This window comes from Mastacembelus armatus, chromosome 15 (genome assembly GCF_900324485.2).
Source record: "Mastacembelus armatus chromosome 15, fMasArm1.2, whole genome shotgun sequence".
Lineage (NCBI taxonomy): Eukaryota > Metazoa > Chordata > Actinopteri > Synbranchiformes > Mastacembelidae > Mastacembelus > Mastacembelus armatus.
Genome location: NC_046647.1, coordinates 20,193,309 through 20,211,766, shown reverse-complemented (window position 1 = coordinate 20,211,766; position 18,458 = coordinate 20,193,309). Strand labels below are relative to the sequence as shown.

The 18,458-nt window shown below is 40.7% G+C and overlaps 1 protein-coding gene across 4 annotated transcripts in view; it reads right to left on the bottom strand.

Moving 5' to 3' along the window:
* Positions 1-18,458, bottom strand: part of wdpcp (WD repeat containing planar cell polarity effector) — a 61,979-nt gene that overhangs the window by 26,506 nt on the left and 17,015 nt on the right. For 3 of the 4 annotated variants that reach the window (XM_026308563.1, XM_026308562.1, XM_026308564.1), the window contains 7 exons: positions 16,684-16,728; positions 13,728-13,778; positions 11,796-11,866; positions 10,737-10,796; positions 10,135-10,249; positions 5,946-6,082; positions 2,886-3,077 (listed from right to left, as the gene is read on the bottom strand). In XM_026308563.1, coding sequence (XP_026164348.1) covers positions 2,886-3,077; positions 5,946-6,082; positions 10,135-10,249; positions 10,737-10,796; positions 11,796-11,866; positions 13,728-13,778; positions 16,684-16,728 — 671 coding nt within the window. Of the gene's footprint in view, positions 1-2,885; positions 3,078-5,945; positions 6,083-10,134; positions 10,250-10,736; positions 10,797-11,795; positions 11,867-11,952; positions 12,023-13,727; positions 13,779-16,683; positions 16,729-18,458 lie in introns of those variants that run through there. The other variant, XM_026308565.1, reaches the window with a different exon arrangement.

The following is an 18,458-nucleotide window of genomic DNA, read 5'->3' as shown; positions in this document are numbered from 1 at the left end:
CACAGCGTATAATTGTACTGCAGAGGGAATATTATTCAATCAAAACTAGAGAAAGAGTGAGATATTTACAAAGCAGTGGAGCTTGGGGTGTAATTCTGCACTTTGGATTCAACGCCCAACTCTTATATGCTCTAAATTATGGGTTCAGTGCATTAGTGAAAATGTGCTTTCTACTGTACATGCTTTAATTTTGGACATTTTTGGAAAACAGCAGTTTTCAATGTTTTAGAGGCAAATTTAGCCATTTTTACTACTAATTCAACCTCTAATATACCTCTACTCTTATTCATAGTGGTCTTGCAAGTGAAGAAATTGAAGCTCATATTGAATATTTAATTTCAATGCAATTATACATTCTTTCTAACGTATATAAAAGATCTCATTTAAGGTCGAGTTTCATGGAAAATTCGTTTTTCCTTGTTTTGCTAGAGACAAATGCCACACAGCACAGTGCTAAAGTCAGTAATAACTGAACTACAGCAAAAACCATATAAATGCAGATCAAACAACTGCAGAGAAACAGTTTTGTGACAGATAACAGGATAATCATACACAAATACAGACATACATAAACAACCACAAAAAGCTAGAGTGACTTAAAATGCCAAAAAATTCATCTGGTGTTTTTCTTTTTCATTAAGATTATTTAATTCCAGGAATGGCTTGTTTGTGTTTGTGAGTGTGTTGGAGGGGATGGGGGGAGCATGAAGGAAGGATCATTAAAAATGTTAACTGGCTGCATATAGACAAACTATGCATGCGTTCCTCCCTCCACCCTTATGTGTGCTGTGGCTCCACTTATCAGCATGCGGGGGGGGTGGGGGGCATACAAATTAAGACCACATAGGGAAAGAAACCAGACTTTTTTAAATGCCGAGAGACTGGCTAGAAAATTGGCTTAGTGCAGCAGATAGCAAATTGAACAAAAGAAACATATATATGAGCTTGAAGTGATTGAAGTAGCTGGCGTCTCCCGATGTGTGCCCGGCGTTTGATTCCCGCCACGGCTCTTACATAAACTGCTCGCTTAATTTCACACCGCGCATCTGAAAAATGACAACAAACGCTTTCATTAGAGCTCGATGCCGCAGCCCCACGAAGAGACTTTAATGTTCTTGAAGCGTGGAGGAAGGAAGGAGGAGAAGGAGAAGAGGAGGGTGGCGGGGTGGTGGTTGGAGGAATAAACTAGGTGAAGGAGTGTGATAAATGTGGAGAGCGTTCCAAAAAACAAGAAGCGGAAAAAGCAGCAAACAGCATCTGCTTTGATTATTTCAATATTCATATGCCCCCTTACCTCATATCCCTCCCTCATTCTCTCCTGCGTGAATTTGTTTTCCTAGGATGCAATTGGTAACGCTCATCTTCCTCTTGCAGTCTCTCCATCTCTCTCTGGTGTGGTGAATATCTTGCCTACTGAGGTGCACGGTATGGGGAACAGAGTTAAGCCCAGTTCGGTAATTTGGGATCTTTCATCTGCTTTTGGCACAGAGCCAGGCCTACACTGACATAGAATCGGGTCACGGGTAGGGTTTTGCCAGAGGCCATGAGCATGTGTGTTTCAGCATGTGTGTGAATGTGTAGGTGTTCTCCTTCACGGTGTGCCACAGCTTAGCTCTCCTGCTTATTTCTTATGGTGATACAGAAAGGTGCAAGACAGAGATGCCATCTCTCTGTGGTGGACTGGGAGTGTGTTTGGTAAAATAAACAGCTAAAGTTATGATTTGTGGTAGTGAAAGATATTTAAAAAAACAAAGTTAAGAATTTTTCTGACTTTTGGCACTTTATTCTATGTCCTTGGTTGTTTTGTATATTGCATCAAATCACTGCAATTACTGCCATCTAAGGAGTTACATTTAGCTTAGCTTAGCTTGTCCTGTTAGACTTTGTTGTAATGACAGCTGTTGTAAACTTTAAGAGCCAGTAAAATTAAAAAAAAAAAAAAAAAAAACGTCTCCCTATGCCCCCCATATTATCAGCTAGTAAAGGTCAAACCATTCAACAGCTAAGTGGTTTTCATGTGGTTTCTTACGCTTATTCACTTCTACTTTGCAGTAGCAACAGGCTAAGCAGTCATGCTCCAGGGTACATGGGATATGTAAACCCGAGTGCATGTTCTGGGTCTGCCCAGCATCTCCTTCGCATTGGAAAGGCCTGAAATAACACCATAAGTGGTGTCTAAGAGGAAGCAACAGATCTAGTCTGCATGGCCGAGCTCCTACCCAATCTCTAAGAACCAACCTCTGTGGAGTCAGACAGCCAAAACAAGTTTTTCTCACAGGCACATTTCATCACTACCAACACTAGAGCGCATGTCACAAGTCAGGGCAGAAAACACACTGAAAAATATCAGAGCTTTTCTTTCAGCCTCACCACGATGACTGTTCGACAGGTAACCTGTGTTACAGCTAGCACACACTGACCCACCTGTATATCTAATGCTTCTTCTCAAAATCACTTGTTTACTTGTTTGTTGACCCCTCTAGTATCCTCACAGGTAACTGTTACCTGGTCATTTGAAGAAAACATAATTTATTTGGCACAGCTTTCTCCCACTCTTTCCATAAATGTAAACCCCACTGATGCATGTTTTCTACATTCACTATGAATGTTAATAATAAAATGTCTTTTAAAACAACAAATATGGCTTTTTCATTCTTTTTCTTGTATGAACAAACTTTCCCTTTAAATGTAGGAGAAATGTAATTGAAATTGAAACAGCAATGATTGTTTGTGTCTATTATGACAGGCACTGTAATACTATTTACTGTGGTACTGATTTTTGTATGACCGATTGGAATCAAAAAACACAATTTTATGTTTTTGATATGCAAGTACTACATGTAATATGTGTGTGTTAGAGGGAATAAATACATGTAATTTTGTACCTTGAGTCCTTCAGTAGGTGAGCAGCTGAGCAGGACCAGGTTATTCCTGTGTGTGTCTGTGGAGGTCCAGGGCCACAGCTCTTCAACAGGCTCATCCAGGTTCCACCAGCAGAGTGCCACATCCTGGACACGGTTGAGTCCCACACGTCTTTGGAGTCTGTGGCCCTGACCATTCACATCCACACACACCACCTGGATATGGAAACACATACATAGAGTAAGGACTGAGAACAGAGCCAAAATGGATAATACAGTCATATTCCAAAAGAAAGACAGACCAATACTGGCAGACATACCCACAGAGCTAAGACATTAGTATGAGGGGAATAAATTAGTGATTCACCCATTTGGATTCACTTATCAGCCCTATTTCAACACCTGAGGGCTCTGAAATGTCCACATTTATAGCCCCAAATATCACTCTCCTGCCCTTCCCCCGTCCTGTTTGTGTTGATATCTAAGGTTGTTTTTTATCTTCCATTATTAATGTCTGCGTGTGTTTTGTTCTGTCGGGCTCGTTGTTTTAGTGATGTGCATATTTTTGGGAAGGTCTGCCACGCTCCGTGAGCCACAACAATGAGACACACAGTAATGAGCTCTCGTGGCGCTTTAGTGTGTGTGTTTGTGTGATCCCCCCCACAAACACACACACACACGAATGCACATACATACATGTAGAGGCACAGATATAAGACATGTTATTAAACACACACTTTTATAGATGTACTACGAGCAAACGCACACACTCCAATAAACACACACTATTCTATCGTAAAGCACTTTTAAAGCAGGTGAAATTGCAGGTCCTACACTGTGACCCTGCTTTTCATGTACACCACTGCTCATAAGCAGCCCAATATTCATACAGGCCTTTCATACACTCTTTATCTCTAGTCACACTCACTAACACAATAAAATAGCTCCCACAGTCGATGGCTAACGCTCACAGCACACAGACACACACATCCATGACCTCTGTCACGGTGTAGAAGAGTGGGTAGGACCTAAGAGATAGCAGGAGGACAGAGGTGAAGGAGGAAAAAGAGAGGGGAATAAATGGTGGTAATGGAGAAAAAGCAGATTGTTTGGGTTTGGATAGAAGGGTAAAGAAGAGGGAAGAGATCTGATGGCTGCCTTTATGCAATACATCTTTAGGGAAATGGAAATAGAGGATTCAATCATGCTTGAATGAAGGGATGAATGGAGGACACAATAAAAACCATACATAAGGTGAGAGAAAGGTAGAATAATTGGAATACTTGTGATAGATCAATGGATAATTTGTGTCAGGAATAAATATGTGAAACCCAGTAAAAGAGCAGTCAGTTGTAAAATCAAATTCCTAGAAAAAAATACTCATTGTCAAAAGCAGGAATATAGGAATGTTTCTCTAGAAAACACACATATGCCTCAGCACAAAAAAGCTGGTTTAAGAGCCCAGGAACATGGAGAAATTAGCAAATTGAGGAGCTGTACTCTATGAGTAGAACAGATTTCTGGTTCAGTGGTTGATGTGGGTTTTGCTCCCTTATGGGGGAAATTTGCTTTGGACACAAAATATAGAGACAAATGAAAATGATAGAAGTGCATCTGATGATAAAAGGAACAAAGAGTTGCCCCAAACAGCTGAACAGGAGATCACTGACAGATTCGAAATGGAAAATAAGAAAAAAAAAAAAAAAAAAAGAAAATCACTGGCTTAATAACAGACTCTATCTCTAACCCCGCACACACCCTCCATCCCTCCATCCCTCCATCCCTCCATCCCTCCATCCCTACCCATCTCTTCCCTCTTCTAGTTTTTTTCTGCTGGCGTTTGCTGGTCAGCAATAATCAAAAACCACTTTCTGTGGGCCGGATTAGGTTAGCCCCCCTCAACACCCCCACTCTCCCTTCTCCAGCTTAGCCCACTGGTCCAGGGCAATGTGTATGTGTGTGTGCATGTATGTGCGTTTGTTGTGGGGGCTGGGCAGCTGGGCGTGCGTGTGCATGTGTATGTTGCAGCTTGCATGCACATGCATCGACTGAGGTGTGGGATGGTGGGTGAACGAATGTGTATGTGTTAAGGTTGTTGGTTGGGGGGGTGTCTTATCAGGACTTTGCTTCTGGAGAAAGACGCATGGCAGGAATGACTGCATTTATACACACTAACATGCACACGCACACACACCTTAACAAAAGGGCCTGGCAGTAATGTGATAATGTCAGGGTTAGCGTTTAGCCAGCTAGTGAAGGAGGACACTGTATAGTTTTGTTTTGGGGGAAGGATTAACGAGATGACACATAATCAGACCTGTTACTAACGCATACAAAAACACCTCCAGATCAACCCACTTCTCTATGTACACCTTTAGGAGGGACTGATAGGACAGATGCAGAGGGAACTGGGCATCCTTGAACCTACAGTAAAGGCCTTAATCCCATGCTGATTATACTAAACCTACCTGGTGTGCACCTAAATAGAAAATGGACAAACAGCCATCATCCAAAGACTATTAGGCCAACAATAAGAATTATGGGTATAATAAGGGCACATCAGAAAAAAGCCTAAGATGGATTTGTTAGTGTGACACTAATTGGTTAACGCTCTAACTGACCAGCTGTTACACAACTTTATTTAACACCCACTATTCTGAGCAGACTTTCCCACCCAAAGTAATTTGTTGTGAGAGGAAAAAGGGTCAAAAGACCCAGCAGGTTCCTCAAGCCTGTTAAACTCTGACTCACAACAACTAGGTTTGTTGATAATATACCATGTGTAGGATATTATCAATACAACCACACTCTACATTTCCTAATTGCTGCCTGTTCGAACACCATCAGCTGAAAGACAATATGCCTGAATTGTGTTTTTATTCATTTTTCACTTGATCTCATTTGAATTTTTGGAAATCAGTCAGGATCAAACAACGAGCGAGACGATGATATGTTCCCATTTTTTCGTCTTTGCACCTTCTTGCTTTCTCCTCACGCTTTATTTTTTACATTTTCTCATGTCTACAAATACAAACCCAAACTCATGCACACACAGACATACTGCATCAAAGTGTTAGACTGTACCTTGATTTCAGAGGGTGAGAGTTTTTCTGTTTGCCTGCCAGTGTCTGGAGAGTCCTGGTTCTTTTTGTTGAGGTAGACTGCAGCCACCTGGCTCTGCTCCAGGAAGGACAGCAGAATCAGCCTATCACTCAGCACCGCTGGGAATGACATCACCACATTTGGCACTTAATGTCAAGATTCAAAATACTTTACTGTGTTGAACTATAAAGACTCCACTGTCTCCTTACACTGCCTTAAATCATGAGATTAAAAAAAAAAAAAAAAAAAAAAAAATCAACACTTTTATCATTACATATTCTTGTGATATGGTTTATTCTATCAATGTTTCATTATACTATTATTTTTTGTTTCTGTGTTGGAGGTGGTGTAACCTTTGTAGACTTGCTATCTATGTATCTAGCTCTCATTGGAGCTTTCCTGTATCCATGTACATTCTGTAAATACTATAAATTAATGCCAGTATCAGTGTTTCTGTCATTCAACTTAATAGCTTCCAATAGAATACGTACATTTAAAATTCGTTTGATATTTTGATAAAAACATAGTCAAAGAAATGAGTTGACAATTTTCAGTCTTACTCCTTCTCCATCCGCCATTGACATTACGTCCTGTAGACCATATATTTTTTGTGAGTTTGTGAATCTGTATGTTCTATTTATTTCTATCCACTCTTCTCAGAAACTTTTGCACTTCTGAATTTAACTTGTGGCAAAGTTTACATAATGTCAACTATACACTTCACCATTTTGTTTTGATTAGTTTTGGAAGGGGAGAAGTGCTGTCTGTCCCTGTCTCTTCTCTCCATCTCCCCTCATCTTCTCATCTTTTCCACTGCCTTATGTATTCTTTCCATCTCTTTCCTACCCTGTTCTTTTCTCTTTTCTCCCCTCCTGTCACTGTACTGCAGGCTCTAAGGCCATTTTATGGTAGAAGAACACACTTGATCCTGTTCAACTCTTCAGGAGCTGCATGGAAACACTGATTAGCAATTAAGCCCCCCTCTCCTTCAAATTAATCTGTTTATGAAACCAATTAAATGGAAAGAAGGGGGGTTGTTACATGTGTCTCTTAGATATCCTGCTTTGAGCTGAATGAGCAAGGCTGCACCCCGAGATTTAGAAATCTAACCGCCAATTAACCGCGGCATGTGTGTATTTATAAACATGTGGGTATTGGTATGATTACACTTCAAATCATCCTGTTGTGAAAATTTCAAATTAATATGCAAATATTCACAAGTGAAACAAAACATCGCTTGAAAACCCAGAAAAGACTAGCTTCTTAAATCAGGTCAACTGAGTCGGCCTGTCCCTATGTCAAAGTTAGATTATAGAGCATTTGTAATGAGAACTGGTTCAAAGCTTAAACTATTACAAAATATAGCCATTAATGTTGCCATGACTTTCTGAGACTACATTTAATGCAATGGTAAGCGTCTTTGTAATAGATTACAGACGAATCAAGTTAAATGCATTTTAGTATTGATCTCTATGGGTGTCTATAAACGGGATTAGGATTAATCCCATTCATTCCCAAATGAAGGAGGGGATATGAAAACAGACTGTGGCCTAATCTGGGACCAGGTGGCTGATTTGGCATTAAGGCCCAGACCTTCATGACCCACTGCGATACACCCCCAGACACACACACACTCACAGTATTACATTCATACTTACCCCTGAGACACAAGCACACTGGGATACATACACGGGAATATGCAATGTCTACTTACTACATGCAAGTTGACAACCGCTCTTTATGCATGACCAATCCACATGCCAACACATGCATTTACACCCGCAAGCATAAAACAAAGCAACCACAAGGTCTTACCACATACGCAGAGACAGAAACACATACACAGTCCCTTAAATCCATTTAATACCATCTCTTCAGCAATGTTGACATAAGAGGCCAATGGGCTTAACCAAAGCACATTTAAACAGGGGTAAATGAAACTGGCTATGAAAAATCACTTAAGGATGCTTAATCGTGAAGCATATGTGCAGCTTGGCCCAGCCATCGGCCAAAGGAAGCTGGTAATACTTTGATGGTGTAAAATATATGTAATCTACTGCACTGTATGATGCAATCAGACCTTGTGTTAGAAAAACAGTGGTAACCAGCATTGAAAATACAAAGTTTAGGAGATGACGGTAAGCCTGCTTTGTCATTTTGTAAAACAAAAGCAGACCTGGCTGTCACTGCTTGTTGTATTTGAGGGGTAAACACACAAAACACACAAAGTTTTAATATCTTTAGTAAATTTGAATTCGACCCTGTCATTTCACATTGATTAGTGTTAATATAAGTTTTGATTTGAGTTGCAACCATTAATTAATTGATTTTAAAAAATTATGAAAATGACAACTATTTTGTTCATTCAGCTTTTAAGCAGAAATGCCAAATGTTTGCTAGTTTCAGCTTCTCAAATATGAGGAGTTTTATATTTAAGGTTTTAAAACTCTCTCTGTGACTTTGTGTGTGTGTGTGTATATATATATATATATATATATATATATATATATACACACACACACACACACACACACACATATATATATATATATACATATATATACATATATATACACACACATACACAATAAAAAGTCACTTTTAAATGACATATGTCAAAACACCAATCACACACACACCAGTTTGATTGTAATTGTGAACTGTTTCAGTAATTATATGTTATAATTGTGCTGGACAGTGCAATCTCGTCTGGCTCTCTGCTCTAATTGTCTCAGGCTAATTTAACAAGTGACAGATGTGAGAACACCCTCTTACCTACTACACCCTCCCATACACACAATCCCCGGAACCAACCCTCTCACAACCATTACTTTAATAATTAGTGCCTCTGAGGCTTTGAATAGGGCACAGCGGGAGGTGAATGTGTGTGAGTACCTATGTGTGAGTATGGGTGTGTATGTGTGCACCTCAGCATATGCCACTGTGTGTTTAGGTGCGTGCATGTGTTTTCCAGTCACTGTGCACGAATGCCTGTAAATGTGAGTGGATATACAGTACGTGGTTGTTGGTCTATGTGTGTCTGCAATTACATATGTATGCATGTGAGAACAAATGTGGGTACGCCTGTATGTGTGTATGTGAGAGAGAGTATGTGTGAGTGTGCGTGTGCACACTATGGGGGCTTTATCAGTTGTCTTGAGACCCCGGGCGGAAGCGGGGGGGGTACGGTGTTAGGAACAAATAATTGATACAGAAAGAAAGAAATAATTAGCAGATTTGGGCCGGTGTCCACGGCCCCTTATTCTCTCCTGCCAGGTCTGCAGAGTGAGAGAGCGCAATGTGAGGGGGGCGGTGCTCCCTGGAGGAACGCACGATGGAAGAAAAACACTGATGGATGCTCTTAAGGGAAGGCCCCTGGATACACACAGCACAAAAGGATTTGCTCGCAATTAGCTACCAGAGTTGCCTCGCTCACCTGTGGCACCTGTTATGTGTGTGAGGTGGCTCTTGTGTGAGAGTGTTTGCGTGACAAAGTGGTAAGGACAGTGGGGAGTGTATGTGTGTGTGGTATATGTCAAGCTGCATGTGCGCTAAGCAGGTGTACGCATAAAAGTCAGTGCTGACACACTTGAGGGAAAGTGTGTGGTAGATGGTTTTGTGGTTTTAAAATACTGAACATTTGAATGCAAATGTCTTTGTGTTTGTGTGCGGCTGTGAGCAGGGATTGGTAAACCAGCTATGTGGTGGACACAGTGATGCTTGTGAACCTCCAGAATATTTAAGTCACATATAAACCATAATTTCATTCAGCAAAGGCAAAAATCACACCACCACAGCAGAAAGCAGTCTTTAGTGCTATAATAGGCATATGGGTTACGCAAGAGTACTAATTAACATCAGCAGAACCTAAGTAACCAAATTACAGTCAAAAATGTCTTAAGGCTTTAATGCACTGGGTAACAATGCTGAATTAAATGAAAAAAGAAAATTGTTACACAAATAAACACATATAATAAGGTCATTGTTATTTTCCATGTGTGTTTGTGTGGTATTGCTCATACTGTGGGGACCAGAGCCTGGATTTTAATGTAAGGGACAGACTAGTAGTCGTTACAGTTGCAGTTAAGGGAAACTCTCCAAAAAATTTATATGAGAAAAGAAGTTAATGTAGAGTGTGTACAAGGAGTTTGTGTGTGTATGTGTTACTAACCATCAGTTACTGTGCTGGCTGGGAGTCGACCCACTAACATGCGGTCAACACACACTTGTTCAAGCTGAGGTCCATTTAGGGTCAGTGTGACCAGGACTCCGTTGCTGAGCATCACCTGCAGATTATTACACACAAAAACAATGAAAAATCTGACCCCGACCTGAATTAGGTTCACAATTTCTCAGTAATGGTATCTTGCTTTTTTAGGGGAAACTGAATTAAAACAGAAGTGACAAATATATACATATTAGAAAGCTCTTTAAGGAACATTTGTGACAGACATTTGACACAGTCATAACAGTCACTATTAAGTAACTACAAAGCATTGTGTTCTTGAATAAGATAAAACAGATTTACAATAAGGTGCATTGGAGATCAAATAATGTGACATTATAGTTGTGGTGACATTGTTTAGATGTTTAGATTTTAAAAGACCTGATAGAGTGCATTGAAGCTCATTATGTGAGGCCTTGTCTGAGAGGACAAGGGAAGGTACAGTCAGCTTCTTCCTCTACCTGAAGCTAGGAAAAATGCATTTGCGTGTGTGTATAGGGTGTATACTGTATGTGTACAGTAAGTGGTGGGACCAGCAGGATGTGTACCTGGCAGCATTGCTTGTTCTTCCACTTGGTGTGGACACAGGTGGTGGTCTGCAACAGTTCCTGAGCAATCATGACAACGACAGACTGTAAAACTCAAAACAAAGACCTAATGCAGTTCTGATGTTGGCAGAAACATAGAACTGGGTCACACAAATACAGAATATATTTATTTCAGATTAAATAACTAAAAAATGACATCTGCTTGCCACTGACACCATTTTCAAACTGAAGTTTTGTGTAATAATTCTGTATGTGTCCATTTTATCATAGTGCCAATGCTGCTGATTCTTGCATTACATATTTTGGTGGCATACAGTACTGGGAACCTGCCACCACAGGTGGCCACTGCAGCAGTTATTGCTTTTGGAGGGGTGGGAGAAAGTTGAAAGATGATGCAGGTAAAGACTGTTGGTGTGTGGGTGTGTGGGTGTGTGGGTGGTGTGTGTGTGTGTGTGTGTGTAAGGCTGGTTATTCCTGCCACATTCCAAAACCAGCTGGGGTGATGGGATGGGAGGAGAGAGGGACGGAGAAGGAGGAGGAGGGTGGGGTGTGGAGGTGAGCTGGGGTGTTTCTAGTTTCAGACAATGGTTATGGGTGAGAGGGAGGAGGTGGATGGTTGGAGAGTGCGTGTGTGTGTCTGTATCTAACAGCCACAGACAGGTTCCAGCAAACAAAGCTAGGTCTGTACTGCCAGAAGTACAGAGGAGAAAGGAGGAGTGAGGAAGAAGGAGATGAATGAAGGGAAAGGAAGGAAAAGAAGGAGGAAGAGGAGGAGGGAGGAAGAAAAGAGATGAGGGGGCAGCCGGCAGCCCCCTGATCCCCTCAAATATCCCCCTCGATGACAGAGCTTGGCCCGAAAGAGAGGTGATGAGAGAGGAGAACAAATGGGAACAACAGGGAGAGTGAAGGGAGAGGGAGGAAAGAGAGAGAATGCCCCTGTTTGTTAATCAATCGGCCGTTTCGGAAAGGGAAAACTCTGAAAATCCCCAGAGGGAGGAGGAAGACGGGGGCAGACTGTGAGGGATGGTGGTGGCAGGTTTGAACAGAGGAGGCGGGTACCTCCAACTCCTTTAGCGAATCGCGTAGCTTTTGTGGTCGGCGGTTCCTGGGGGTCCACGAATAACCTCGTGCTACAGGGGAAAAATATGAGAAGAAGAGGGAGATCATGTGACTGACTTTTAAAAACAGATACAGGAGAATGATTTAAAAAACGTACTCATGGAATTCAGAAGCCCGGAAAGGGTAAAAAGGTTGATCTTCATATCTGGTTTGGGATCTAAGTATGACAAGCTGAGATGGGGAAGAAAGGGTGGTGACAAGACAGTCAGATGAAATAAAGAGATGCAGGTATATGAGGCTAGCGTTTTAAAAACACACTGCTGAATGTTTCCATGAATTCATGCAGAATAATAATTGCACTAGTAACATGAACTTACTGGAGGACTTATGGACCTTACCCCTGCAGGAAGAAACTGTGTGTCCAAACTAATGCTATAATCAAATTTATTTAAGGAACATATGCCAATGCCACATATGACAGCATTTGTAGTCTGAGCTGGTGCACAATGCCTGTCTCTAGGTAGGCCTTTAAAATAAATACTGTAGTACTGACCAATGCAAATAAATCATCACAAAACACAATGATCCAACTTCATTAACATAAAACTGAACAACAGGCACCAGATAATTCTTAATGAAATGCTTTTAAGTTCTATATAGTCCCATGTATTACCCGCCTAAACAGAAAACCCATCAGATGAAAGACCACCCTAAGGTTCTTCGCAGGTGCATCCTATGTTACGGAGTGGAACCACCTACATTAGAAAGTGTATGGAAATTAATTAACATAACTTGACATATTTAATGTCTTAAAAATATGGCAGTGAATTGTGTCTTTAGACGAAATTGTTAATTGTATGATTATATACAGTCTAAAGGGGTTGATTGCTATAAAAGTGTAACAGTAAATGGGAAAAGATCATAGAAGCAGCGAACACATGAATGTCAAAATGCAGGATTCTCTCTGGTGTTTTATTCTCTTTGTAGAAGTAGGTATGTCACTCGTTTACTTTTATTCTTGAAAGCCAGTGTAAAACTACTGCTGCTATAAAGAAACTACGTCAAAGTTTTACTCTCAAGTTCTAGTAAGCACTGACTGCCATGTCCCCATAGCAGCAGAAGTCTGAAACCTGCTACTTACAGATTGATGTAGCTGCACATAAGGAAAATATTTTACTGAAAGCAAAATGCCCCTTCAAAACACACCAACTACATAGTCCTCGAGGAGAAGCAAATATTTAATCATAAGGACTTTTGGTGCTCTTGAGTTATCTCCCAAATGCAACCCCACAGCACATATCTCAACATGTACCACACCACCCCTTCATTTTAATTTCCCAGCCCTCCCTTTTCCCTCCATCTCTAGTGGTTAAACAGAGGGAGGGAAGTATATGAAAAAATAACTAATTGAATTTGTGCATCCGCTTCTACCAACACATATACATGCAGTTCATACAGAGAGAGAAGGAAAAAGTAGAACTGCTGTTTCTAATGGGGTGCAATCACTTCCCTGTCTGTTTATTTTAGTCTCCCTTTTCATATTTACTGAAACAAACCATTAAAGAGTGGAGTTCTCTATTTAGAATGAGTGGGAAGGAGATGGAGAGGTAAACAGATGCATGCAAATGAGGGTTGGGAGAATGGGGGTGGGTGGCAGTGGAGGGTGGAGCAGGGGGTCAGGGAAGAGAGGGGTAGGGGAGGGCAGGGAGATGAGTGTTTGTCTCCTGATAAGGGGGTTTGTATCTTACTACTGGGTGAAAAGCAGAGAGTGAAGGGAAGAAGGCGAGAAAAGAGGAAGTGGGACAGTTAACTGACTAGAACAGTGATTTCTGGAAGATGGTCATCCACTGCTGAGATGATTAGGGTACAAACACACGCATAGGTGGCCTTTAAGAACAGCACTGTCTCTAAGTTTCTCTGCTGGAAACTTACCTTCACAGAACTGGATCTTCTCATTGTAGTAGTGATGCTCCAAAGAAATGGCTGGAAAAATAAATAATAATAAGGGTTTGATTTGGAATATAGACAACATAGAAAAAGCAGTACAGAGGACTAAGTTGGAGCTCAAACACTCTCAGCTCCAAGAGGCCAACTTAGCAAAGTATCACCCATAACTCTGTCTCATGGCCTGGTCACTGTTAGCAAGAAGCGGCTGGTCCGGTGGTCGGCGTCTCTGGCAAGCAGGAACATCTCCAGGATTAGTAGTATTAATCAGATAAAGGGGTGAGGGGCCAGACAGGCCCAGACATGGGCACCTGCTCTGGGGCTGGGTGGGCAGGGCGGCGGTGCTTTTGGCTCCAGGGGTACCTCTAGACTCTAGAGCCACTCCAATGAGCCTGGGTCTCCCTCTAGTGGGGAGATCTGGAACTAACACTTAATCTCTCAGAAAAGCAAACATATTCTACAAAGACATTCAGAGCAGCAAAGAAAATTCTTTTAAATGGCACTGAGGGACAAGAGCATTCTAATATATTAAAAAATTATTATTATATTATTATTATTATTATTTTGACATGCTACAAATGCTGAGAGCTAATTAAAACGGTCACGTGACAGTTTAGTAGGTGCCCATAGCTAAAACCAGTGCAGTCCAAAACTAACAATCCTACAAGAAATCCTACTTTCATGAAGACTATAATATTTATTTTTGTCCTATTATTTAGCCTACACTAACTAATATAAATGTTGGGGATCAAATAATATCAAGTCAGTAAAATGCTCTTTCTAAAGCCATTTCAACTCAAACTGAACTTAAGGAAAGATTTTTGGTATGGCTGTTGCATTAGACTGCATTAAGGGCCAAGGAAATATATTTTCTCAATCAGTTTCTTGTGAGTCACTTTTATCAATGATGGGGTTCCTGTTTGTTTGTCATTTTTTGTTTCTTCACAGAAAAACATTTATTTCTTATCTGTGCTTTTCTCTCTGGTTTTAAGTGGGTGAGCCTTATTTAGACAAAGGTGTTGTTATGTACTTCTACACACCAGAGTTTAGCAATGTTTGTGTCTGAATGATGACAATTACATTCAATTAATGCAAATCTTCACAGCTCTAATGGAGTAGATTTACTCAGCTTTTGAGCTCCAAAAGCGTCTTAATAAACAATATTTTTTTGTTAAATCTGTTTATTTTATTACAAAGAAATATTCATAATTTGAAGCGACGTTATAATGGGTCTGTGTATAATAATGACCAACATAAACCAAAGGTATGTTTTGAAATGCACATTTTTTTACAGTGTGGCTGAGCATAAACACTTTCCTGTTCCTTATTTGTTCAAGATGAACGCCACAATACCCATTCAAAATATCACCCAAGCAAAGTTCAATCTAATGTAATCTACTGTATATGCAATCAACTCATGACTGCAGCTATCATGACAGTGCTATGTGAAAATATTGTGATACTGGATGGTGATTCTGCTCCCTTGCTCTGTTTCACCCATCCTCCCTCCACTCTGATATCAAGCCACACTTTAGTAATCCTCCAAATGAAAGGATTTGGAGCGAGAGCATCGTCTCTCCACTGAAGACTCGAATGAAAGAGAAGGCAGCTTCTCAGATGAGGGAGACAGACTATACACGCAAAATGAAGAAGAACTAAATATACACAGTGAAAAAAAATTAAACAAAGGAATAAATCAAGGAAAGACAGAAATGTGAGACAGTCACAGTAACAAAGAAAAAACATGCTGACGGTGAGATAGAAAAAAAAAAAAAAAAAATCACAATCAATGGAGAAAGCAGTGAAACAAAAAGAAAGAGGCACTTACATTGTCTTTAGGAAGAGAGAAGAAAGGGCAAGAGAGTGTATGAACTAATGGCAGATGACATACCAACTGAATTTTCAAAGGAAGTAAGAGGAAGATGCTCCAAACAATATTTTATATTAATAATGGATGAAATGATTATGTGAAAAGTGTCATTTGTACTGTTGAAGCCACTCTGCTGCGTTTTAGCATCTTTGAGGTCAATATTTTGGTTTTACGCCCCACATATGTAAAATTACTTAAAATAGAAAGGCTATGATACACACTGTATCCACTGTGATTGATGCTAGGATACCAAAAAAGTCAAGTGAGGAAATAAAGCTTAGCAAAAGACTAATCCCCCTTGCATGTGAAAGTTTAACCTACTGGTCAATGTACTACACTAAATACTGTACACAAGAGTACAATACTTATAACACTTTGAATTTATTTGAAGCTGTAATTGTGCAGTGCAATTAAGTGTGATTTTGAAAATGGTTATAGAAATGTTTTTAGCGGATTCTTTCTGAGGATACAGTGGACATCCTCCACTTGCCACAACACAAATTTAAGAACACTTTCAAGGTGCACTATTTTCATAAAAACGAGGGCACACACAAAAAGCAAAGTGTGTGACAGAATATCCCTCTACCGCTAGGCCCATGGGGGAGCAATTTGAGCACTTCCCAGTAGAAAGTGAGGGAAGCCTTCTGGCCTGAGGCAATATGAGGCTGGACTACACGGGGCCTCTTGCTATGTCATCTAGGAGAAAGTCAACAGTTTAGTTTTCCTATCACTGTTTGGCAGGACCCCGGGTCAACAGGAACACAGGGAGTGTTAGAGATAGAACCACAGAGGCCTAATAACCTGTGTGTGTGTGTATATATAAGGTTTTAGGGTGTAAATCCTACATACTAATAGCCTCTGTGTGGACAAATGTATGTGTGGTTAGTGGGTGTAAGACACCAAAATATGCAGGACCAATAATCTGTGAGCCTGTGTGTGTATGTGCAGCTTATGTGAGCACAGGAGGCAGCAAAAGCCTTTCTTCATATATAAGGAAATCATGTACATTCCAAAAACAAGAGAAATACAACTTATCTTAAACACAAACAGACATTCAATATAAACACTATTTACCTGGCTCTCCTTTATCATAGTACTGATAGGTGCCAATATCTGTATCTGTGGGGTGAGAGAGAGAGAGAGAGAGAGAGAGAGAGAGATGAACATCTAGCTGTCAGGGAAAAGCATAAGACACATCAGCAATTTCGCACCGTGGGATAAACAATCGCTATCAGCCAGTGGCCTGTCCCGTCTGCCAGCACCACAGTTTAGATAAGACCTTGTGAGGGAGGAGGTGGGAGGGTGGTCTGGGGCGGTCCGAGCCAGATTGGAGTGTGGCAGAGGGGTATTAATAAAGACAGGAGTGTGCCTTGCCACCTAACGGAAAGACTCTGACTTACACACATGAAACATATACATTTAGAAGTAGACACACAGAGTGAACAGCTAGAGAAAAAAAAAACTCATATAGCCGACATACAGACAGATGCAACTTGCATACACAACACAACACAAACTGATAGATAGGCACACATACACATCCAAACTGCTGAGCTGAGCCTATTTTGTCAGTGTTATTCCTGCAGGCCCAAAACCATAAGCAGCCAGACTCGGATTCGCACAACACATCGTTTCTTTATCGCTCCACTACCGTTGCTGCTGCTGCTGCCGCTCCTGAGGCCAGGTCACACTAATACAACAGGAGAGCTGATGGCAGACACACAAACACAAACCAAATACACTGTACTGTACCTGGATACAGATGCAGCCACAGCACTATACATTACTAGTGTTTGCTAAGGGATACCTTTATGAACAAGTAACAAACAAGCAGACTCGTTCTGTATTTGAACCAACAGAAAACACACACGAACACAAAGACACACATCTCTGCTGATAGCTAAATATCGCAATTTCATTTCTGAAACAGGAATGCTACAACGCCATCAGTGTATTAAAAAACACAAGATAGTCATTAGGTTAAAACTTAAAAAAAAAAAAAAAACTGACCACTTTCATTTAAACCTGTCAGTTTAATCAGTGGTACAGGTTAACTTATTATGCTGCAGTGATTTCTGCTGAGGTCTCTTTATGCAAAGCTGTTCACTCAAACTACATCTATGAAGCTGCTCGGTGTAGAAGGCTGTGGGAGCTGCCTGTTGTGTTGTGCAACTCTACAAATATGATTACAAAGACGTACAGCAAATGCAAATCACACAGAACAAATTTGTTTCATAGAATTAAAGATAGTGCTTTTATAAATCTATATTTTTGTTTGGGAAGCTGATGTATGTGATGTAAGGAAGATGGTGATAGGGAAACGCCACACCTCAGCAACCAGGCCTCTACGCTCATATGTATCCTACCATATTTTTCCAAGATAGCAGAAGACACACACACAGCAGAAAAAAAAAAACCAAATAAGGATATGTCACCATCAACTAGGATATACACCCTGTCATACCTTTGTGTATACACGTTAACACACACACATACACACACAACACCCTCCGAGAGACACTATCTTCGTCTAAAGCTCAGTAGACTGTGAAAGACAAGACAGAATGGAAGAGAGGAGAAAACAAGAAAATGGAGAAACGGAGCATTTCCGTCTGACAGAAGAGATGGGCTGATACGTGGCGGGCAGAAAAATGCACAAAAACTGTGAGAAAACTCAAACTTAGACCACACCCACTGGGGCTGAAGGGGAACCATCAACTAACAACTCTCAATGCATACATGATGGCGACTAAGTACTGTGCAAAGGTTTCAGGACTGTAGATCCTTATCCATCAGCCAGGACCATCAGGGAGGTGTCTGACTGGCCCACATTCATTCTGAAGCATTCA